Source organism: Platalea leucorodia, assembly GCF_965183815.1.
Source record: "Platalea leucorodia genome assembly, chromosome: 3".
NCBI lineage: Eukaryota > Metazoa > Chordata > Aves > Pelecaniformes > Threskiornithidae > Platalea > Platalea leucorodia.
The window spans coordinates 102,052,152-102,077,598 of NC_138825.1; the positions used below are offsets into that span (position 1 = coordinate 102,052,152).

At 40.8% G+C, this 25,447-nt stretch overlaps 1 protein-coding gene across 2 annotated transcripts in view; it reads right to left on the reverse strand.

The window, feature by feature from the left end:
• Positions 1 to 6,649: 6,649 nt before the first annotated feature.
• The window catches only part of AGPAT5 (1-acylglycerol-3-phosphate O-acyltransferase 5), a 60,716-nt gene continuing 41,918 nt past the window's right edge, over positions 6,650 to 25,447 (reverse strand). For both annotated transcript variants that reach the window (XM_082306866.1, XM_082306867.1), the window contains 3 exons: positions 24,442 to 24,603; positions 9,144 to 9,267; positions 6,650 to 7,470 (listed from right to left, as the gene is read on the reverse strand). In XM_082306866.1, coding sequence (XP_082162992.1) covers positions 7,245 to 7,470; positions 9,144 to 9,267; positions 24,442 to 24,603 — 512 coding nt within the window. In that variant the 3' untranslated portion in view covers positions 6,650 to 7,244. The remainder of the gene's footprint in view (positions 7,471 to 9,143; positions 9,268 to 24,441; positions 24,604 to 25,447) is intronic.

Genomic DNA, 25,447 nt, shown 5'->3' on the forward strand with positions numbered 1-25,447 from the left:
TTTTTGTGTTCCTGTTGCCTTCTGCAGCAGATGCAAGTCCTAAATTCTTCTGCTTAAGTCAGGCATCTAAGCAGTAAGGGATGCAAAAGTCCTCACTGCGTGTGAAAGAACATGGCCTGAGCTGACAAAGAAGGAAGGGAGAGGTGAGAACCTGCAGCCTGGCAGACCCTTATCCAATTATTCTACAGTATCATTTGATATCAAAGTTACTGCAAACTTTGAGGGTTTGGGAGCACTCCTTCCTTTCCAGGATGTCATAAAAGTTGGAGAGCGTTTTTGTTCTAAAACTTAAAATTTGTCCTAACTAAAAAAAAAAAAAAAAAAAAAAAAGAAGGAATGCAAAGTTCCTATTCACTTCAGCTGAGCCTGGTCTGGCCCCCGGCGACGCTGCCTCTGCCATGCATGCGATGTAAACCCAGTGGTGCTGCCAGTGCCCACCCCTTGCTCTGGGATTCCCTGGTCAGATGGGCAATTCGTCATCTCATGGCTTGAGTTCCCATTCCCACCTTCTGCAGGGCACGTTGATGGGTCGCGTCGTTTTTATCACTGCGACCAGCATTCTTGGTAACGGGACGTGTCCCAGCTCACACCTTTGCTTCTGTACGCGTTGCGCGCTGCCAAGAATAATTGTTAGTTTTAAACCGGCTCCGAAAGCATCAGCCGGCTTTCCAAAGGGACGCGGCGGACAAGCTCGCAACAGCAGCCACTTGGCACTTCCAACCCTGCGGTGCAAAAGGGGATGTGTTTTAAGTACTGCGACTTCTTGAATCTCTCATTATCTTGCCAAAGAACAGGAATACAATTGACAGTGTCAGGATACATATACACCATCTCTTATTACTGTTTAAACACAGAAAACAATACCATATCCTGTACTGGCAGGAGTGCTATTAGCTATGCAAAATTATTTGTCAGCTCTTTGGAATACCTTTCCTTTTCTAGACAACAAACCCACCATTTCTCCAGCAACTTCTACTTTTCTGTCTTTTTAAACAGCAGTGTGGATTACGTTATCCACCTATATTTATTTCTCTCGTTAGAAAAGCAGGTGGGCCTTTGACTGCAATCGAGTCCTGTCTACAAGTGCGTGGTTCCAGAAAGAAGTGATTCTGCATTTTAATTTATCCTCCCCGGCTATAAAAAACTCTGTGTGCTTTTAAAAGTATTTTCAATATTCATCAGTATATGACCATACTAATGCAACCCTTTGGGGTCAACAGGAGTTTATTAAAGCACTTTGATGTCAAACCAACTTTTTTTTATACCTCATGTGACAAGAACTGAAGACTTCTTGGTTTATAAAAGCCAAAAAATGCTCATAGATTATATAGATTAGAGGCAAAATTTTATAGTCTCTCTATCACACAAGACTTTAAAAGATGGCTGCAAACTAATATAAAGGCAGTGCCATTTTCTGGACCTATAATGTTTCTGCTGAAAGTGCAACGTTAGACTATAGGAGATGTAAATGCCTGCTAAACCATAAGTGAAAACCTTAACCAGGGACTGCTATGCATACAGCATGAAAAGTAATTTAACTTAATACCTCCAGTTCAGGTTTCAGCCTTGAGAACTCTGCATATTCTTTTATTTGTGCCTAACGATGTTGTACAGCATTTGATACTTTTTGGGATCATTACAGTGTTAACTCTCCCATCTTGTCCAACTGCAAATTAAATTCTCTGTAGCTCAGTTTCCCCTGTGGTCCCAACTCGATGAAATAGTTGCACAGCTGAGTAAGGCCAGGGACTGGCTGCATCCAGAAATTTGAAATTGCTTTGGCAGTTCCAGCCTTCGTGGGCGTCTCTGAGGAGGATGGGGAAGGAGGGTCTTGGTGTGGAGTGTGGGACCAAAACAAGCATAGCGGCGACAAGGTCTGCTGGCGCTCGTGATGCTCCAGGCTCACTCCTAACAAAGAAAGACACTTCAAAAACACAGCACTTTTAGACCAGAACCCTTCCCCTTTTCCTCATATTGTAACCGCAGCCTGGAGGCTACAACCACGGGCGTGCTGGTGTGACCACGCAGGGCAACCTCTGGTTCCACCTTGTCCCTAGCGTGGTTCAATTTTGGGTGCAGGAAAGCCCAAGGGCTGAATGCAGAACTCCACGTACCCAGCCAATGCCTTCATCACAGGTTACAGTCTTGATGGCCCTACAGATCTTGTTATCTTTTCTGACCCTTGCCAGAGCACCCAAAAGAGGTGAAAAGTGGCCCTGGCATGCCTCCCTGAGGAGATGGGGTGGTGGGGGCAGTACTGTAGCTCTGGTCTTCCTCAGGCCGGGAGATGTTGAGACCGTATCTCCTACTTCCCATCCCTGTGACCGGGCTTTGATGCCCTCAAGTAGTCATCACCCTCCAACTCCTTGCCTGGCTATGCTTCAAAGCACGAACGAGCCCCAGCCTGCTTTTCGGAGGGACCCTCTGGAGAGAACACCAGGTCCTGGATACTTTGCAAACAAGCCAAGTGGGTTTTAGGACCCACCTCTCTCCAAAACCCTTTGTACAGTGGTGGGACTGGGATTTAAGGGGCCTGTTTACTGCAGAGGCTCCGCGGGGAGCCTGGTGCCTCAGACCAGCAGCTCCGGCTGCCGCTGCACGGCCAGACGACCGACAGCAACTTCTGCCCTGAAACATCTGCGTCCTCCGGAACATCTCTGGGCCAGTCGGGCAAACAGGTTGAAATGGCTCTGGTTCGAATTAGTCATGCAGGGAACACAAACAGAGGCATCAAAATGTCCTTCGAAAACCGAGTTCCCACACAAGATGAAAGGGAGACAGAATGGCTGTGAAATAGTTTGTACAAGCATAACTAATGAAGTTTTCGCATTACAAATACGACCCAGGAACAAGTCATTATTTTACAGGGTAGCATCTAATCTTCACATTTCCATACGGCTGTGCAAACTGTCCGTCAGTGGAAGAGCACGCTCCGGCAGAGGCGGGAGGGAGGTCCACCTCGGGCGTCCCCCCCAGACTTACCAATAACCCCTCTCTGAACAGCAACGTCTCCGTCCAGCCCACCAGCAACAGACCCCCGCCTCTCCACTGGCACTTGCCCACCGAACGCCAGTCCTCAAAAGGAGAACGTAGCTTGAAGGAGGCGGGCGTCAGCGGTCGGTCTGTCAACGGCTTATCTGGCTGAACACAAATAGGGAAAAATTTGGGCCCGGGAGAAGAATGGAGGAAACCTGAGATTCACATCAGTGTCTGAAAGGTGATGAGGGACTCCTCGTTAGCAAAATAACAGACCAGTCAGTCCAGGGTAGGGATGCAAATCTGGGACTGAAAGAGGACAGGTAGGAGAAACATTCACCATGCTGACAGGGAAATTGTTCCCCACACGGAAAACAAATCTTTCCTGGAATCAATCAGATGCGGTCATGCCTGACTGGAGCTGATGTTTCTCATCTTTTTTTTGTATTAGATTATTGCTGCTTTTCCTTCTCTGGACTTGCTCTGTGTTTTGTTTTAGTTGCCTGACTTTTACCATTATACAAACTTAAAATAACAACTTTTTTTTCAGTCTTATGCTTAGAAAATTATGCAACATGCTTCACTGGGACCAGAGAGCTCCAAACTGATGAGACAGGCAAGGACATGAAAATGAGGACAGGAGAAACCCCATCATGTTCACTTCAAGCCCTGCCATCAGAGCCACTCCGCTAAAAAGTGACCTAGGCCTGCAGGTGAGGACCAAAGGGGGGTTGCCATACTTACAAAGGAAAAGCCTTTATAAAGCAGGTGCCAAGATCTTGAACCTATTAACTGGTTTTCCATTGCCTTTCTAGGCCAGGTTGACATTTCTGCCATTAGAAGTGTTTTTTATTTGGAGGTGGTGGTGGGAGAAGGCTCTTTCTTCATTTTTAACACTAAGCCAAAAATCCCAAACCTGCTCCTCGTCCCCTTCATTATCCAGTCCTAAAATAGTTACCCCTCTCTCCCCCAAAGTCAGTATACATATTCTATGCATGCTAAAATGCCAAAATAATCAGGGGCCAATTTTTAAGTACTAAAAAAAGTTTTACAGGTATGCTACATTCTACTGAAGGGAGAAAACCCCCGCATTACACAAAGAAAATGCTTCAGAGGAGTTAGCAAAAGACTGCGGCAGGCTGGAGCCCCTCGCACGTCCTCCTCGGTCATTTCTTCACTGCAGCATCACTCAGTGCTTTAGTTTTCTGTCTCACTTCACTTTTTGTGTTCTCCATTATTTAAGTTAATGCTTCCTTACTAGCCCAATTCCTTCCACAGAAGTAAACGCAACAACAACATTGTGGAACTAGCACATAGTGGTGGTGTTGCCGACTATAAAAGGCTTACATATAGTTTATGCATATGAACAGAGCGGTACTTGTGTGGAAGAAAATCGGATGCACTGATACAGCTGGAAAAATAACTTTTTGAGCATACAGGTCCCTCTCAGATTTAATACATCATTAAATGGCATTTGCTACCAAGATAGACTTCATGTATTTGTTTGCAACACCTCTTCCCTGCCGCTGGGTCTGCCCAGCCCGCCTGCCAGCGTGGGCTGTGCAAGACCTGCGGTGCGGCAGAGCCCGATTCCTGGCCAGAGCGGTGGTTCTGCACATTAACGAACATCATTAACAAGCGACACGTGGTGCAGGTGTTCGCTGGTGAAAAGCTACTGCAATCCAACTGACCTGGTGGCGTGTCGCCTTGGAACGAGCACAAATTGATTCTAACACATTTTAGCTATATAGAATAAAAAAAGGCAAGTTGTTTTCTTTTCATTGACTGTTTCTCACACAAATCCTTCTGTCAAGGACTTAAAAACCACGCTTGGAGCCTTTTTGTAAGCAGTCCCTGTTAACCAAGTTACAAACATAAAAGTGCAGAAAAAAACTGAACAAGTAGACAGGACAGAAAAGTTGAATGAGCATTGGCTCTTCTTATTTTAATGAAGAAATATTTCAAGTTAATATCAGTGCATATTTAGAAATAGCATGTGATACTCCCAACGCCAAATACATCAGCAAATTACAGTTTCAAAACTTTATAAATTAATGGCAAGGAAAAAAATAATTAAGATTAACATAGAGAGTAAGGTTCAAAATAAACATCCTGTTTGTTTGTTGCACTGCATCAATTATATTCCTGGTACTTAAACAGCAAGAGAGATCCAATATTTCGTGGTAATTAGGCTCTCCAAAATAGCAGTTATTTTTCTACAAATGAATTAAGCAGTCTGTGTTTATTTTTGATGTATAATTAAATGTTATTCTTAGCTGTTACAAAGAAATTTAGTCATGTCAGAGTAAAATTTCATTCCATGATTGAAAACCACACTAACAGAGGAACACTGCTTTCTGGTTATACCCACTGGAAACAGGCAGCTGAGAATAGGAAGAACTGCATGTGAGCACTCTTGCCTGTTACATAAAATGGCTTTTTTTTTTTTCTGGTTTCACAGCCTCATAACAATACTGTTTTTCAACATTGTTCCCACTCATTGTTTTTAAAATGGTTCATCAACATATCCTGAATCAATCACTGATATAAATAACTCCAGTGACAAAATCCATTATGGAAGGACACAGAACTGCAAACTGAAAGTTGTACCAAATGATTTTAAGGTGGAACCATAATTACTCTATAAAATTCTGTAAACAAAAAAAAAAACAAACCCACACAGGAAAAGCAGGATCTTTAATTAACTGGCAATGGTGGAATCTGAAAAACTGAGTTATAATTTTAAGAGACATTTAACTCACGATGGACTCTAATGCAAGACAAATCGCACTGAAGCTAAAAAGAGATGCACATTTAAAGCTTGCAAGTGTGATATAAAAATATTTTCTAGTTCTTTTATTTTGATACAGGGAGTCCAGTTCCCTAATGGAAGAAGATAAAGTACACCCCCTTTCCTACCCCATCGCTGTACATATAGACTGTTCCCTTGATATCAGGAAATGGCGCTTCCCCAACAAAAATACCAGCCATGGGAATCGCAGACTTTCTGGTAGTAAGGGTTTGTTGATTTTGCTTTTTAAAGTGTATTTTCAGGCAGGTGAAATACTGATAGGATATGCATTTCTTTCGCTACTAGTCTATTGTGTAAATCGTATACATCAACCCTGTAACTTCAATCCAACTGCAGTCTGCATCGCCTAGAATGATTTGAGAATCTAGTGTGATATTCCAGCACGGAGATGACTGCCAGATTATGAAACATCAGGCTAAATCAGATTAGTAGGAAAAGGCACATGCTTCGGATTTAGCAGGAACATCTGAAGGTTCCTCGTTACCCTACTCTTACGCTCCTGAAGTTACAGTAATTCTGTGCATAACCCAAATGACAGAGTTTGCTTCCAGAAAATCATGAGGTAACAGGGAACTTCTGCATATGGCACATACACACGAAAGGTCTGTGAGCTCGGCTGAAACTCTCGAGGCGCTAGGGATAACGCAGACACAAGGTAGGCTACAGTCTGGTTAGGCCAGAAACAAAAACTTAACGTTTCACTATACGGCATACATTCCTTTTATGCACAAATACAGGGTGCGCAAAATAAGCTGCTTGCTCGGTAAAATTTAATGTTTTGCATACGTAAAATAATCAGCTAATACTGCAATATAATCAAAAATCATGCACTAGATAAACAGAGCTTCTTCCCCATGAACAGCAGTTCTCAGGAACATTTTATTCTGCTTCAGGTAACATCTCAGGATTTGCCAGTTTACATAGTCCCTTTTAAAGAACACAGTGTTTAGCTAAAACTGAAAAGCAAAATTTAAAAAAAAAAAAAAAAAGGAAGAAAGTTTTGATTTTAGTTGCAATACAGCTGGGATAGATGCAACTGAGCTGCTGCAATGCACCAAAGAGTAACAAAAATTCAACATGAATATCAGAAGAATAAATATATACCCTAAATTAATCTCTGTAAATACATTCACGGGTCCACTTAAGACACCCTTATGCATAACTCATACTTCATCAAATCTGCAGATAGAGATGGATGTTAGTTCATGGGGAAAGCAATTTATCATATGACTTGGTTTATCTGTCATTATTCCAGCAAAAATCAGTAGCAAATTTGAAAATCTACATTTATTTTCCCCAGACCAACCACACAGAGGCTTAAGTCACAAATTCTATTATTTCCAATGTTCGATCAATAAGGCTTTATTTACACTTTTTTACTATAAAGTCAGGAAAAAGTTTGGTGCAATGTGCAAGAAAAGACTGCACATTTCACTGATTGGAGACTAACATTTGCTTATGGTTTAATGCTAACCCACAGGCAGCCAATTAAAGTCCCATATATCCATGTTTTTACATAAAGTTTCCTTCCAGATTCTGTCAGAAGCATACTAGCAGTCAGGCCACCTAGAAACAGCAAAGATGGCAAAGTTTTCTTGAGGCTTAGTTTGGAATGAACACTTTTTCCAGGGAACTTATTTCTTCTTTTAGAATCCTTCGCATCATAAAACTCTATTAGTAACCTACAAGCAGACAAAAGAGAATGGTCAAAGTTATGCACTAGCGTAAGAAGTTTTAAGCAGTTTACTTTCATCCAATAACTGCTTCTCATCACACAATATTTAACAAACGATTTAACAATACATAGCAGCTCATCTGTAATAAGTTTAAGCCATCAGTATGCCTTAAGAATATGATGCATTCAAAGTTACGCTGCATGTCAGAGTACTCAACCTGAACCCTTGTGAGCAATAAAAGCAGATTTTTTGGAGGGACCATTTTTAACAACGAATATAAAAGTTGAAAATAATCCGTTTCATTCAGCATTTAGCAAATAATCCCAGAGTACTGGGCAATATCGTAGGACAAAACAGCACACAGTTAATCACTGAACACTGCAGGCAAGGAGGAATTATCTTCATGAAATAAACTAATAACAAACATGCAAGAGCAAAATGCTACACCATCAGTTTAGTAGCAATTTTTTTCTCCTATTTTTGAAAACCAGTAATAAATGGATTCGAAAATTCTGGGGTTTTGTGTTAAAGTGTGTCTAAATTTGCCTGACATTGCTTTGGTCCCAGGAAAGATGTTCCAGTCAACAGGAGTCTACAATGAGACATAGATGATCAGGGTTCAGTTTTGCTGGTCTTCGCCAGAAGACTACTTGTGGGCCACTGAACAGCCTTTTATTTTATCTATCAGTTACTTGTCTATAAAATGAAATTCAGACTTCCTTGCCTCTCAAAAGTGAAGAAAAGAAAAATTACTTAGTGATCCTAAACTTCTAAGACACTTTAGTAATAGTGCTATGTTTACAGATAGTCATGTTAACCTTTACATGGATTCAAAGATCACTGGACAAATTAATCTGTTTTTTACTTCCATGGAGTGTGACTGGCAGAACAATTTTAAAGCATAACATACCTAAAGAACCAAGGAAATTTCTATCTCACACAACGTATTCAAGGATTTAGAGAGCAAACAGATTCAGCTTCCTTAAGCTGGACTTCAGATGTGGCAAATTAAACCATCATCTCTCAAACAATACTGAAATCCCACATTTAGGCACAAGGTCCCCCAGGATCTGTTGCATATGCTCACTAGGGACCTTGTCTGGAGATACTGGAGGGAGCCAGGCACTTTAGGTCTGCCACAATTCAAAGACAGGCAGATGAAACTTCAGCTAATCTCCCCAGTAAAGGTAGGGATCTCGGGGTTACTTGTGTCTTTATCCAGTCGCTGTCTGATGGAAGATGCATAAACAATTTTGGCAGAACAGACCAGATCAAGACCTGCCCCTTTCTAACTCTAACCTAACACTGATTATGAGGCTAGAATCAAAGTGCTTTTTGCTTGCTTGCCTACTGCGGGCAATCTACATTCCTGGCTGTGCATGACTCAGCTTCAAGAAGACAAATGGAGAGTATTCAGATGAATATAAGTCTTGCCTGGAACATGGATCCACAGCTCTTCAGTCTAAGGAAGGTCTAAAACTCAGGAATCCCAACCACCTCAGCAAAAGCTTTAACCACAAGGGTATTCTACAAAATACGCACAGGGGTACCAACACCACCCCTTCTCTTCAGAGAGCCCTACAGCTAGCACTGCTGGTAACACAGAAATCATGGGCATATCTGTTAATATAAAAGACAACAGCTTCTTTAAACAGAAAATTCTGCACATTGTTACTCACTTATCCTTTATTTCAAAACGTTCATGAAGCCACCTTCTCATATACATCTGCTCTTCTGGAATGTCCTTCAGTTCAATTCGATCAATGAAAACATGAACTCTTGGGCATTCCTTGCAAAGAAACTCTAAAAAGAGAGCAAACCAACAGGTCTGAGTTACAAAAACACCGTAGGGCATTTATTTGTCTAAAATACACCAAAAATCTGATCTCATAGCTGTAAGTGCCTTGGAAGCCTAACTTCAGTTTTCAAAAGCCTCCCCTCATTATATTTGGATCCTGAGCACTTCACTGAGCTTAGAAGCCATCTGGCCTATACACTTTTGAAATGGTGGCCCATTATCATGTGCAGCATGGAAGAATTGTCCTAAAATGCACCCTGCTAACTGTAAAATGCTGCGCTTGAAAATGTTACGCTTCTACCTCAGCAGCAATCTACTCATTCTGTAGTGTGGGATGCAATACCTTCGATGTCATAATGTTACCCAGCCTGCAATTTTGATTAAAGTTAGCAATCCTCTTTGCTTGTCCTTTCTGAAATCTAAATTTTGTTTGGTCCTGGATGACAAAATCAGAATGACAGTGATTTCTCAAAGCATCTCCAGGAGGAAGTGGGCTTCAGTTTAAGTAATAACCTATAATTAAAAAGTACAATAGGGCAAAAGACTCAGAACAAAAGGCTGCTTTCCATTTTGCATCCCTTCATTTTTCTTCTGTCTTACAAAGCTCGAGACAGCCTTATTGCAACCCCCATCCCCTGTTTCCTCAATTTGCCCCTAGGAAAATTTAGCAAGCAAGCATTAAGCCAATTACAAACAAAACTCCATTACTCAAAAAGCCTTGTGGGATTTCTTACAACTAACAAGTGGTAAAAACACTGCACATGGGATGAAAAACCCACCAGTGTTTGTGTATTAATAATCATTTGCATTTATCAGTAGCAAGGTATTGCAGTAATCACAGCATTCCTGTACAAAAAGATGCATGATGTGAGGATGGAAGTCCGTAGAAATTTGGACAATATTTTGAAAAAGGACCAGAAGAGCCTTCCTACAATACAGACAGGTAACAAATGTAACGCAGACTGGGTGGTCCCTTTAGGTTGTTGACATTTTTTGGACAGCAGCGGAGATGTACCGAAGACTTTGACCCATGACTGTTAGGGGTATCTTGAGGAATCACCGTGCAAAATAATTGTCACTGCATGTACATCTTTATTACTGTCTGCCAAAGCTGACATCTCCCTATTTGTTTTTCTTCTTTACAGGATCATTTATTTTTAAGGACTTTGCTGTAAAAGCAATCCCTATCATATACTAGAAATTACCTTAAAGAAATTTAAAAGCCTGTTCATATAAACGTGTTTGCATGCTTGTAGAGGGGGAGGGAAGTAGAAGAGAGAAAGAGATCAGTAAAGTCTTACGGCATTTTGATGCAGAAATTTGTAAGGTGCTGTGGGTAGTTTTGTTTAGATCTCGAGCAGAGAGCGCCCTTCGCGGAACCACGCTGCAGCAGAACGGGAGCAACATGGCCCACGCACCATCAACTGAAGAAATGGCTGGGGGCTCTAACCAGAAACACGTCCACCTCTTAGCCACGGAGTAGCAAACACAGCTGTCGCTAAAAAGTTTTTGGTAAAACCGTCTCCTAGCTACAGCTATTAGATGGCAGGCAAGTTAAGCACTTGGAGGTCCGGAATGATGGTAGGTATTGATATTGTCTTCAGGTTTATGTGCAACATTTTTACTAACCACGAAGAAACCAGTGCTCGTGTATCTGAAACCAGGTTTTTCCTCTTGCTTTTAATGGTAAGGCAGGATTTTCCAGATCTGTTTCTCTCAGGATACTATCCAGGCCACTATATGAAGGTCATTCACTATATGAGCACTTAAAAACATACTATTAATATTCTAAAATGACAGACATATTATCCATGTCTTAAATGCTTATCATGTTCACTGATGTACAAATCCTCTTTTTGAGTGGCATTACCTATTAAGTGGAACATTCTAAAAATATGCAAAGCTGTAACTGGAAAACAAATGCCTGGAAGCCAGATGATACGGTCTTTCTTGTACTAGACTCCTAGAAAAAGCATCTATGCTATGCATAGTGTATGTTTCTTTTGCTTCATAGCACACAGGATGTTCTGTATAGGAAGAAACAACTCTTTCCTGATGTTATTTATAATCTTGGTTATAAATTATTAAAGAAAATTATAACCCAAGCAAAATTCTAAGTTAGATGAGATAGCATTATTAATAGCTATATGGCATTTTTAAAACTAATGTTATGCTGCTTAAAAAAATATTGATATTTGGTCATTTAAAGACAGCAACAGAGTACATTATCAATAGTAAGCTCTAGCTAACAAAACAGGAATAAGACATAAGTAATTCAAAACAAAGACCTTCCCCCAGCAAAGCTGAAAGTAGCAACTCTACAAGTCTGCTTAGAAAGCAAAAAACCCTCCACAAATATCTAAGCGTTGCTGCTGGTTTTCTACCTTATGCCCAAGTTCCAATGCAAGTTGATTCTTATTACTTCCCACACCGGTCTTCAGCCAGTCTAAATTGAGTCCTCATATGTGAAGATCCTAAAACTTCGTCTTAATTTCCCACCTTTGTAAATCCCAATGCCCTGCTCCACAGCCCTACCCTCCCTTGCAGTTTGAGACTTAGTACAGTCTCGCTGAAGGCTGTGTGATCTGCAACTGCAGGTGCTCCCCTGGAGGATCATGATTCCCACCCATCGATTCAAGGCCATTTTATCCAAAGCCTGGGCATCGAGGACATCTGCAGGTGACACTGTAACGCATGCAATCAAGCTAGTCAGGGAATCTGACTAGTCCTTAATTATCCAATTCATGTCAGGGTTTAACGCAACTAATCCAACTTTTTTATTTTTTAGATGCATAATGTCACTGCAATCACATAAGAACACCAGTGGATAAGAACAATATATTGAGAGATTGTTTTGGGGAAGAAACAGCTGGATTTTATTACCACAACCTCTAAAGGTTTGCGGTGGTCCCATGACCCTTAATTCCACATTAGCTTAGCTCCCAAAAGACTTATGTAATTAAGCTAAGAAACAAAATCTTATTGAAGCAATTTATTATGTGCAAATTACATCCAACTTCAGGGACACTAGCCCTTAAGGCCAACGTCTGACAGGCTTTTCAGATCCCTAAACTTGCCAGAATTTGTTATAAAAGGCACATGGAGGACAGGGAGGTGATTCGAGACAGCCAGCATGGCTTCACCAAGGGCAAGTCCTGCCTGACCAACCTAATGGCTGCTATGATGGAGTGACTACATCAGCGGACAAGGGAAGAGCTACGGATATCATCTCTCTGGACTTCTGTATGGCCTTTGACATGGTGCCCCACAACATCCTTCTCTATAATTGGAGAGATATGGATGTTATGAGTGGACTGTTCAGTGGATGAGGAATGGGTTGGATGGTCGCATCCAGAGGGTAGTGGTCGATGGCTCAATATCCAGATGGAGATCAGTGACAAGTGGTGTCCCTCAGGGGTCCGTACTGGGGCCAGTGCTGTTCAATATCTTCATCAATGACAGACAGCAAGTTTGCACATGACACCAAGCTGAGTGGTGTGGTTGACACACCTGAGGGATGGGATGCCATCCAGAGGGACCTGGACACCATCCAGGGGGACCTAGACAAGGTCAAGAAGTGGGCCCGTGTGAACATCATGAGGTTCAACAAGGCCAAGTGCAAGGTCCTGCACCTGGGTCAGGGCAATCCCCGGTATCAATACAGGCTGGGGGATGAAGGGATTGAGAGCAGCCCTGAGGAGAAGGACTTGGGGGTACTGGTGGATGAAAAGCTTGACGTGAGCCAGCAGGACAAGGGAGGTGATTCTGCCCCTCTCCTCTGCTCTGGTGAGACCCCACCTGCAGTACTGCGTTCAGCTCTGGGGTCCTCAGCACAGGAAGGACGTGGACCTGTTGGAGCAGGTCCAGAGGAGGGTCACAAAAATGATCAGAGGGATGGAACACCTCTGCTATGAGGAAAGGCTGAGAGAGCTGGGGTTGTTCAGCCTGAAGAAGAGAAGGCTGCGGGGAGATCTTATTGCAGCCTTTCAGTACTTAAAGGGGGCTTATAAGAAAGATGGGGACAGACTTATTAGCAGGGCCAATAGCGATAAGACAAGGGGTAATAGTTTTAAACTAAAAGAGGGTAGATTCAGGCTAGATATAAGGAAGAAATTTTTTACAATGAGGGTGGTGAAACACTGGAACGGGTTGCCCAGAGAGGCGGTAGATGCCCCATCCTTGGAAACACTCAAGGCCAGGCTGGATGGGGCTCTGAGCAACCTGATCTAGTTGAAGACATCCCTGCCCATTGCAGGGGGATGGACTAGATGACCTTTAAAGGTCCCTTCAAACCCAAACTATTCTATGATTCTATGATAATTAACAGCAGGAACAAGCAAGCCTGAACTTTCTTTCAAAAGACAAAACACAAGTGCAAATCATGCATTATAATAAAACATTATATTGGGGATGGCATTAGTCAATCAAGAACAGAGTATGATTTGGGTGAAATGAACACTAATAACTTGTGTAGGAGCCAAGTGGACTAACTGTGGTGTAGGAGATAATTTCCTAATAAAACTTTCTGTCTGGCTCAGTAACAGATACAAGCGCAGAATGTTTATAATGCTTCTAGTGACCAACCACAGCAGAAGGAAGGAACTGGAAATAATAAGGTGGATTGAGCATTTTTTGTTCTTAAACTGTGACACTGTGACCCTCCTTCTGCGGGACAGGATTCACACTCACACAGGACTGAAGGATTCAGTGCAGAATTAGGATTAATGAACAGGGTGCAACAGCCTCCAGGAAAGGAATTGGATCCACAGAGCTTTTAATTGCAAATGAATGTTTTGGGAGGGTGTTTTGCTCACTGGGGCTTCCACAAAATTCTACCAGTTTTCAACTCCTCACCTTCAAAAGCCAGTAAATTCTGGTTTGAATTATCAGGATTACTAGGGAAAGTGAGGGAAGGAGAGAAGCTCCAAAGTGTAGACATACCTGTAACTGAGAAGGGACACACAAATGGCCTCAGACCACCTTCCTCTTAATGCTACCACAGAAGTTCATTCCCCCACCCCAAATTATTTGCCTTGCCCCTTAAGAAAGCTGTGACAGTGGCGTTACACTTAAACAGATATTCCAGTTTTCAATTACTAATGAAGTCTATTTTTATATGCACTTTAAATACGACAGCAATAAAGTAGCTCAGATTTCAACCTCCTGCATCGGCTCTTTTACTGCAACATAATTATTGCCAAAATCCTTCAAAATTAAGAAAGGACAAACTGAAGCCTGACATAGTTGTGTCCACTTAAAGAGCCCCTAATTCTCTGCTGTTTTAACAGATTTCAGTAATGTTTGTGATAAATTGAAAGCGATATCACAGGAAACTGAATAATGTATATTTCTTCTAAATAACTAGTATTTCAAATGTGTAACAGAACATTGCATGTTGTGGTGCGTATAGTTTTATAGGCAAAACCATGACAGCAAAGACATTCCTCTCTGAACTGTAGATGCTTTCTCCACTTTTTAAATTTTCATTAGTCTGGACTTAAGTGTTCAGCTACCAAAGCAGTTGTAAACTATCTCCTCCTCAAAGAAATAAATCCCATCTCTCCACTTTCATTTACTTCGTACGCCAAATTAACAATCAATTGGCAAAACAAACATAAATTTAAGATGCTGCATTGTTTCTCAGCTTCACGCTTTCCATCACCTCAAGTTGAGCTGACAGGAAACTATTTCACAGCTTGCTCTAACAAAATAAAGCAGTGGTACAGCAAAGTGGCACTAAATGGGAAAGCAAACATCCAGGGTACAGCAGAGGTTGTTTAGATGGGTTAACCTGGGGAGCAGCACCAGTACCCTGCTGGTAGTGCTGATGCAGGGAAGCACAGAGGGGATGTTCTGCAGGCTAAATTCAAGCTTGTAGCCAGGAGACAAGCCTGGGACGTGAGGAATAGCACTCTCAGAAATACTGCCAATCCCCTGTGTAAGGCCTGAGATGCATGCAGAGGTCAGAGCCTCCATGCATCCACAAGGGACACAGCATAGGGAGTAAGCACCTTAGGAGCTGGGGGACCTTTTGAGACAAGAGAAATGGGACGCACCTCAATCATGATTAAGGTGCTGGCAATGAAAACTGTAAAGGTCTTAGACAGGATTTCAACTAGCAGTTGGGGAAAGTGAAAGGTCAGGAAAAGCAACCTGTTCAGACTGACATAACATGAGGTGGATGTGGCTAAATTTCAATGTGAGGGCAAAATTCAGAAGTGCCTCTGTACCAACATAAGAAGCCTAAATATGAAGACAGGCGAGCAAGAATTATTGGCACCAAGAGATTACCCCTGTAAGGCAGGTATCCGGTGACTGTGAAGGAGCCTGCAACGTTACCAGGCTACCAGATTTATCGGAATGACAGAACAGGATGTATAGGTGAGGGAATGGTCATGTGTGGAAGGATTATATAAAGTATAATAGCTTTATATAATAAGGAGACAAAAGTACAATGAAATCCTTGTGGATGGAAATCCCAGACTCTAATAAAATATATATTAGATAGATACATTAACTGACTTCCCAAGAAGTTTGATAATAGTGATGAGAAACTGTGAAGCCAGACTGAGAGCTGCAAGTTCACGACTGGTAGAAGGAGTTTGAGATTCCAGCTACCTTTATCGAACTGCATCAATGCTTCCATCAGGATGGGGGGGAGAGAAGGAAAAGATTGTTTCCTGAGCAACTAGTTGCAAAACCCACAAGAAAAGATCCCATTCCTGATGTGGTCTTGAGTGGTGCACAGTGTTAGTGAGAAGTGCTCTGCAACCACAATACAATTAATTTCAGCATTGTAGAGAAAGAGTCTACAGCACACAAATGCACAATTAAAGGAACTATGTAATGGGAGGAAAAAAAAAAGGCAAAGTGTCAAAACACCCTAAAAGAAACAGTCCAAAAGGAGGCAGCCTAGTGGCTGTTAAAAAAAACCCCTAAATACCAAACCCCAGAAAAACTTTCATTAGAAACCCAGGTAAAAGATGTGCAACACTGCAGAAGAAAAAGTCTGGGTGGGTCTGAAACCCACCTGTGTGGCTTAATGGGAAAATTAAGGAGGCTACCACTATATTCCTACCTTCTCCTCTTTAAGGAATGGAAAGCTTGTCCAAATAAGGAAAAGCCACAAAACCGCTCGTGCCAAATGTAAACATAAAATTAAGAGAACTAAAAAGGAACTTGAGAAATGCAAAGGATGCTCTAACAATTTTAACTTTTTTGAATGTATCAAAAGCAGTAAACCAGCTAAGGCACTGGTGGGACTGCTGGATGACAAAGGTGTGAAGAGCAGCACTCATGGTAAAGTATAAGCCCATGCAAGAGAAGCTCAAATATTTGTTTGCATTATTCTTTCTTGCTGAAAATGTTTGATTCCTACATCCATTGCATTCTTTGTACCAGATCACTCAAAGGAACTAGATCAATAAGTAAACAGACAGAAAGTATTAGACTAAATAAACAAGTTAGATGTCAAGAAGTCACCAAAACCAGACAGCATTCATCCAAAAGCTCTCAATTGTGGAATTTAAAAACAAAGACATGTAACCTGTCATCACAAAGAGCCATTGTGCCAGAAAAGTGGGGAGTTTCCCTTCTACAAAGGAGGGCTTTAGAGATGATGCTGGGAAATGGAAACCAAAGAGTCTTACATCCCTGGGTAAGATAGCAGGGTCTATAATAAGATCACGAAGCACAGAGATAATCACAGTCTGTTGGAAAAGAGTTGGTGTGGATTCTCCAAAGGGAAATCCTGTCTCACCAGTTTGCTGGATTTCTACAACAGTGTCAAGGAGCAGGCAGATAAAGGGGATTCACTGGACATGATATAGTTGAATTTTCATAAAGCCTCTGACAGGGTTCCATACTGAAGGCTATTAAAGAAATTAAGCTGCCATGGGATTAGAGGAAATGATGTTTTATAGACCAAAAGCTGCTTAAAGGAGAGGAAGCAAATGGAAGGACTTAATGGTCACTTTTCAGGGTGGAAAAGACCCAGCAATTGGGGTCCTCCAGGGATCAACGCTAGGACTGGTTTTATTCTGTGTCATGACTGATGAGCAGAAGAAAGGAGCAAACAGTGAACCCTCCAGTTTTTCACATCTTTTTCAGAAGATCGAAGTTCTTTTGGGTAGTCAAATGCTGGCTGAACTCCAAAAGGACCTCAAAGCTGAGCAAACAGGGTGAAAATGTGGCAGCTGAGCTTCAGCGTAAACAAACATGGGGAAAAATAACAGAAACTCTGATTACATGATGCTTAACTTGGAATTGGTGGTTACAATTTGGGAGTCGCTGACCCTTCTCTGAAACCATCCTCTCAGTTGTGCAGCAGCAGCCCCAAATCCCAGGCAGCATCAACAAGGACACTGAGAACAGGGCAAAGTGAGTCACTTTGCAGATATATAAAAAGATTGTGAACCCGCATTTTAAATACCGTGTGCAGTTCTGGACTCTGTATCTCAAGGAGGATGTAGTGGACTCTGAGAAGGCCACAGAAAAGGCCAACTGCATTACAAACAAGGGGAGATTAAAAAGGCTGAATTATCAGTTTGGAGAAGGGAAGCATATGACAGCTTAAATAAAAAAAAAAAAAAAATCCTTAAGATGGCAGGTAAGAACTATAGCTCAACAAATTCTGCAAATTCAAGGGTAAATAATCACATATCTGTACCTTCCTAAAGATGCCCAGATCTGAAGAATCTTTTAAAATTATTATTAGAAAATGCTACATAGTTTTCTATACTGGTATGAGCACTGGAGAGCAGCAGAGTGTCATTGTAAGCTGTCTTGCTGAAAGAAGATGGTATTTGATAAAGACCCATAGTACTTGCACATTGTAGTTCACTGGAACAATCTCCAAGTGGCTTTAATCTGTTATTCTAACAGATGCATTCTGGCCTTTGTACTGCTCTGTAACAATTTGTGAATATTGTATGTTGGCCAAGTTAGCAGGAGGTTTCCTACAAAAGTGTAACAGTTTTGATCAACAGGCTGCCAGCAACAGAACCTGGATCAGGTTAGGTCGGTCTGTGGCTTACACCTAAAGGGTCTCCCACTGCTAGTGACTGAAAAGGAGCAAATTTAGGAGATGTGTATCTTCCTTGGAACATTTTTCAAGTTTCCCAAGTGGAAAAAGAAGTTGAACTATGCAATTTAAAAAAAAAGGCAAGAAAAGATACAAGGATTGGACCAGTTCAAAACAATGCTCTCTCCAGCAAATAAACAGGATCTGTTAGGAACTATGCCGGTACGGCTAGTATTGATGTTTTTGCCTTTCCTTCAGACAGTCTGTTTTGATAAACAGAGAACAGCACCACAAACAGAGTAGAAGAAAAGGACTGTGATGCACAAAACAAGCAAAAATAAACACAGGCTCTCAAAGCAGCAACATATTTCTGGCCAAACCTGACAGTGTGAAGAAATTAAAGTTGTTTTTGTTATCCTCAGGGTTTAGATACACTTTTGCATAAAAGATCAGGAGTTCCTCGAGCTGTTGTACATAAATGCTGCCTGGGGAGCTGAATGCTTCTTCTCACACGTGCATGAGGCCCAGGGTACAGGGTAATTTTATGAATCTCCAGTGTAAATACTTTCAAAATCGTCTTTGTGTAGCAGAGGTTTTCTGATGACCGTGTGCTTTCTGATCACAAATTCCCAAAGGGAAGCTACAGATACCTACCTTCAGTAGGAGCTGCTTGAGCATAACTGAGATACACAAGGTCCTAGTTTACAATCAGAGGAACACACACTCTGGGCTCGAAGGGATGCTGAAGGGGGTTATTACCCCCATTGAGGGGGTGTTATTAACACACAGACACAGCGCCCACAGGTGGTTTTGATTTGGGAAAAGGAAGAATCCTTTACACTTGCCTTATTCTTACACTCCTCCTTAGGCATCCAAGTTTGGTTGTTGGTGGAGACAAGAAACCAGGCTACGGGGACTCCAAATAGAGTCATCTTTATGTCCTTGTTTTGGGATAGGTAGAGAAAACAGGGGTGCTACTCATGCTCAGACTGACCTTCATATTCTCTGATTTCTGGAGTCCTATGAAGAACTACAGCAAGGCTTGCATACATTCCCATAAACTGATGCTGCTCTTCAGTGAAACGTCGTTATTTTTGAGTAGAAGTACAATATTTAATTGTTACAGTATGAAAATACTTTGCGTTTACCCAGACCGTCCTTATCTGCAGAATATTGATGCATACATCCACATCTGTGTTCAAAGTGCCATTTCAAATAAGTCATCCACAAATTAACAGATAGGCTTTCATGTTACTTAAACTACTTTTAATAGGAAATTACAGGGGTTCTAAAATGAGAGATCTAGTCCTATGAAGGACAAGTGAAATGCACTCAGTTTAAAACTGAATGATAGTTTACTTACTGTGTGGCACCTGGCGAAACCATGTTATTAAAAAAGTTGTATTTTAATATTTTACGCAAAATAAAACCAGGATTTTCCTTTCAAGGAACAAATGTATGATAGAATATCACAGAACTATGTTGCCAACTAATGGTGTTGTCAAAAGTCCTCCAAATATTTCAATGGAAAAATGTTACATTTTGAAACATGAAAGGTAATTACTTAAATTTTGCTTGAACAGATGCAGAATGACAAGTTCTTGATGTGAGATTGACTATACATGTTAAAAAGCCATCCCACACTTGATGCAAATTTCACGAATGCTGATGTCCAGCCTCAGTTCTAATCTACATTCTTTCTTTGGTTGCTCTAAAATAATTGCCATTTACTTTTCAATATTCTTCCATGCAATAAAAACATGACAGCTAGCAGAGATCTGAACACATTATTAGTCATTTCATCACTATAAATCTTACTTTGGACTGGTTTACATTCCTGTTACTGTTTATCAGTTTTATTAATTTAGTTTTTTAATTCTTTCAACATATCTATAACCACGTGCTTGTTATAATTCTTCGGACCTTGAGAAACAATGGATGTGATCAAATTTGGGCCACAGTCCAGACAAAGACTGGTTTCTATTGCTCCAGTTTCTTTTCTGCTGTCCTGTACTTCACTGTCTAGCTGGGTCCTAACAAAAGTGCAAGCATTTGGAAAAGTGTAATTTCCCCTGGAGAAGTTAGGCCAGTCTGACCTCCTCAAATTATACCAAAGTGATGTACAGATTTTCAGAAATGCATACATACACATGCTTTCAAAGTGTTTGTTCTGGAATTGATATACAGCAGAGTCAATAATTCTCAGGAATTCCTTTGACTTCTTTAAGACAGAGTCTACATGTACTTGCTATTTTTATTCAGTGTTTATCATTGTCACATGCTGCTATTTCACACACTCTTTCATCTACAATGGCCAGATAAATACCATCTGGTTATGTTAAAGCCTTCAGGCAGAATAATAAAGATGTAGATGTGTACATAGTGGTCTTTCAGGTGCAAGAATGACAACAGTTCCCACGTCCCACGAGACCTGCCCCTTAACACCAGGCAAAGCTGGATGTGAACACTTAGGACATTCATTCAGAAAGGGGAAAACTAGGTTCTCAGTTTTTCTTCCCAAACTTATTTCTACTTTTTACTTAATGACAGTGTAGTAAAACAATATCAACAAATTCAGCACAAGAGCTTCTCCCCTCCTTTTCCCTTTTAAATAGTTCTTCCAGAATTCAGTACCTGAGATGCACTTCAGCTGTGCCTCAGTGCCCATATGATTATATGCATCTTATTCCAATGACCACAAATAGATACTGTCTAGCAACACGGTCCTCCCTAAGCAGGACCATCACGTTCTGCCATTAATGATCTGTACAAACCATCTTCAGTAGTGAGAGGGGAGAAATCTGTCAGAAATTGCTATTCTTTGGAAAGGCTACCACATGCAGGACAAGCTTCCACTGGAAACATACCAAGATCCAAACTTGTTCGAATGAAAAGAAATGAATAACGAATAAATGGTAGGGAAAAAAATTGCATCCATTGGTCGCAACTGGATGTGAAGCTATAGTCGAAAGCAACATCCCTGTCTAAAGCTAATCTAATCTTATTCCCTGTCTAAGACTAATCAAATTTGATGTCTTCTAAAACAAACAACGTGCAGCTGGAAAGCACCAACAAAACATTAAAATGCATAAACAGTGACAAAAAGTTCAATACATTTGAAAGGACATACTATAATCATTTGCCTGCTCTAAAAAGATACCATGTTATCAGGTGTGCCTGGCATTCGCTGTTCTTCTCAAAGTACTAATGCAGAAAGGATGGTGAATGTTTATTTTCCAGTTGCTAGTATACTATGTTTTATTTTAATCCTGTTGAGCAAGTCAACATTATGATATTTAAGCTTGCTGGACTGAAAAAAAAAAAAAAAATCCAATTTTGCTCAGAAAGGCTATTTACATTAAAAGCTCCATATTACAAAACCTAAAATGCAATTCATTTTTTCTTCAGAATTTTTTTCCGATTTACAGTTTACTAACACAATTTCTCAGATAAAGCGTGGTAGTACTACTCACAGTGACTAAAACGTTCCTTTTAACCTGCTCTGTTTACTACTGGAGACAGCAGCCCAGAGCTGACCATATCCCTGGGTAAGTATGGGTTTTTCCAGAAGTGGCACAGGCTCTTCTGAGGAACTGAGATTTATAGAACTGAAAGTAAAATGCATTTCAAGAAACACATTATATCTGTGCGGAATTCAGATTTCATTCACATGGGAAATGTCATACTATGGGAAATACAGTCCTCAAGTAAAGTTGTGTTTATCACAAGTTTGTTTTCCATGCAATAAATTTCAATCAGAGTTGCTAGATTGAAAAAGACATGTCAACCTTATCTTTTAAAAATTACCAGGATTGCACTGCCATTTTATTCCGATGAGAATGAAAAACAAAATTCTTATTCAGCACTGACACAAATATGAAATGTTCATATGAAATGCACACACGAAAATGACATTTTATAACTCATTTAGTACTGTAAAAGAGTAGTAAGTCTAAAAAATCTCAAATGCATAACAGCGGGTAATTCAATTCTTGTTGTATTCCTGAACAGACCGATTGTTGGACTTCTGCATAATAAATGGTAAAATGATCTTGACCTCTTACAACAGAAATTGTTTTTCTTCCACTTTGTGTCTGGAGGGCCTAAAAGAATGACAACTATGTTCCACACTGTAATTTATAAAGTGTGCTTAATCTACATAATTTATATTATATGGAATACATGTGACTGCCACAATAGCGTGGAATGCCCTGGATGGATATTTCATTTATCTACTCTGTAATGGGTAACAACTGGTTGGCTGCACTTCGTTCTGTGTTACTGCCTTTATCTTTACCCCAGGCCGAGACAGCAATTACCCCAGCCCTAACAGTAAGGGTGGCTGAAAGATACGCCTGGACTGCCTGCTGTGGAGTCTCCAAAAGGCTGGATGTGGAGTAGCCACCCCAAACCATCTGATTACCACTTGACACTGGACACAAGAAACAGCCAACAGGGAAATTCAGTTTGTTGGTTCCCTTTCCATAATTGTATCATGCTTCATGCAAACTGAAAGGTTCAATAGGTGAAGAGGTCTTACAAGGAATTTGAACATTTGCCATCTTATCATTAGGTAATGACATTTTAATAGTTTAATTAACCATCAGACAGTGAGAAGTCCAGCATGAGAATGGCTGAAACTGCCTAATAATTAAGTCACGAAACAAGATATGCTGCAGGGAAGGGGAAACAATCCTGTTTGTTTTGATGGGGGTCTTGAAAAGGGTTGGGTGACAGGACAAGAGGGAGGCCTCCCCAGTCTTCAAAGGAGTCTGTAAGAGGGTCATAAGGTATTTGAAAAGAAACGATAAAACCTTAAATAATAAAATCTGTAAAATCAAGTTCAAAAGAAAATTATAACTAAAAACTTAAATCATAAAAAGCACTTTTGATATTTAGCCATAAAAAATGCCTGTTACAAACAAAACGTACATACCATCCTAAGACCTCACAGTACAACACAAGTGTTGAGTTAATACACAGTGTTAACAGTTTTGTTGCTCACCTATCCAGAAGAATTTTAAACAGGGTGAAAATGTAAAAATAGACAATTCCAGAACTTCGAAGCAACTAACACCTGGAAGGAGTTCATGTGAACTTTACACCACCTCAAGGAGTTACACCTGCTAATGAAGTGACATGGAAACAGCCCCGCTACGAACTATTTTTAGCAGCAGAAGGAACGAGTCCCAGTGACACTGGGTCAGCCGAGGAGTGGAGAGTTAGCTAAGAAGCTCTCTGCAGGTCCCTCAGCCAACATTGATCCCTTACCCAAAAATCTGAACAGCTCTGTGGAACTACCGTGGCTTTTTTTTTCCACTTGGTATCAGTAGTGCAAAAGACTCAAAAGTACCACTTTGAGCCAACTAGCAACCGTTGTGCACAGATATGGCTGAGTAACACATCAACTACAACTGGAAAGAAAGATGACGCCTGGTTCTCCAGTGACAGTGCAGGTAAATGAATGAATTAAAGAAAAAAATCAATCCACCACCAGGCACAATCAAAAACCAGCAGACCCTGAAGCTCTCTATCCCAGTTTTCCCCAACAGAAGCCCCAGAACTTATTTTCTGGTTAGATTACTCGAGGAACATTCAAATAATTTACCCCATTCTCTTAAGGTGCTGTAGGTGGTTTAAAATACTACAGCAAGTGAAGTCCACTTGCATAAAATGCTGTTAAGTGTTTGTAAGGTTACTAGATATGTGTAGCAATTTGAAAAATTGCCAGTAAAATACTATTACTACCCATTTTCCCTTTAAAATACACATATTTCAGTAATTAGATCACATGGACACATATGTACCACAGCAGAAGAGAGAATTTATGATGATGCCAAATCCCAGTGCTAGAAGAAACATGAAGGTAAATAGCACCTGCTGCCTATGGCCCCAAGTTCATTTTAATTCCAAAGAGCGCTTGTATGCAGAATTTGACTACAGAAATATTCTCTGCGTGGAACAGGGAAGGGGAGGGCAGGAATGTCACAGGTAACTATTGTAAAGCCTGGTCACTGATGAACGATGCCCCACCAAGGTATTGTAAGATGGCTGAAGCACTGTGGAGATTATCTTCAGAGCATTACGAAGCACCTGAAGTTAGTTCTGTATATTAACAAGCATATGGCTGTCGGATGTCTAATATACATCAACTCACCTGTCATAGATGGTGCCAATTTTCTTTGCCCTTTGTGGTCCACAGTACCTTCATAAGCTACAGTCACATCATACACTGCATCCAGATAGTCTTTCATTGTGTCAATGGCTACATGAGTTGCCTTCACACGTGGCGTTAGCACATGCTTTAATATAGCAAGTCCTAGAGTGGAAAAAAAAAAAAAAAAATAATTACAGTGTTTGAAAGTAAACTGGACTACATTCACAAAAGGAACATCATGCCAAGGAACTTCAGCACCCCCACTCAAATTCACAAAAGGTTTATTTTTAATCTCAATTCTCAGTTGAGAGCGCGAGCATGCACCCATGCAAACTGCATATGCTCTACTGAGCACATGTAGAAGCTGAAACAGAAATCCTAAAGGATATTAATGACAAAAAGGCTGCTCAACAAAAGAGTCCTTTTTACAGCTCCTGCTCTAGAATTAGTGATGGTTTTAATGTGGCCATAAGCAATGAAACAGCACTTCTCTTTCCTGTTCATGTTTGTCCACCTGAGGTAAAAAAAGAGCAAATTAACTGAGAAATACTAAATGCATAGGACGTTGCCTCCTGAAATTCTGTATCAGAAACAGATTTTGTAGGTGAGGCATAAGCACAGATAATTTTAAGCACGCCTAATGCTCATCCGGCATTTTACTTCCAAAGGACAAACCAATTTTGTCAACATACCGAGTCCTAATACTGTGTGATGGTAACAAAAAAGTGGTTGTCTTAAACTACACATGCTTAAACAGGATGCTACATTTCTCCAAAGCTACCATGCTATCAGAAATTTCAATATGTTTTCTTATTTTCTACTACAGATTCTAGCTTTCCCTGCTTTTGCTTGCTTCTCCTAATGGCACATTCTGGGATGTCAGATATGGTTACTCTGAGGGTCCTCACTTTGAGGAAGGATGGGGGAAAGCAGTTAGACTCAAGACAGCTTCAGCCCACTGCAATGACTTGCTGCTACGGAAAATGGGACATTTCACTTCATCCTT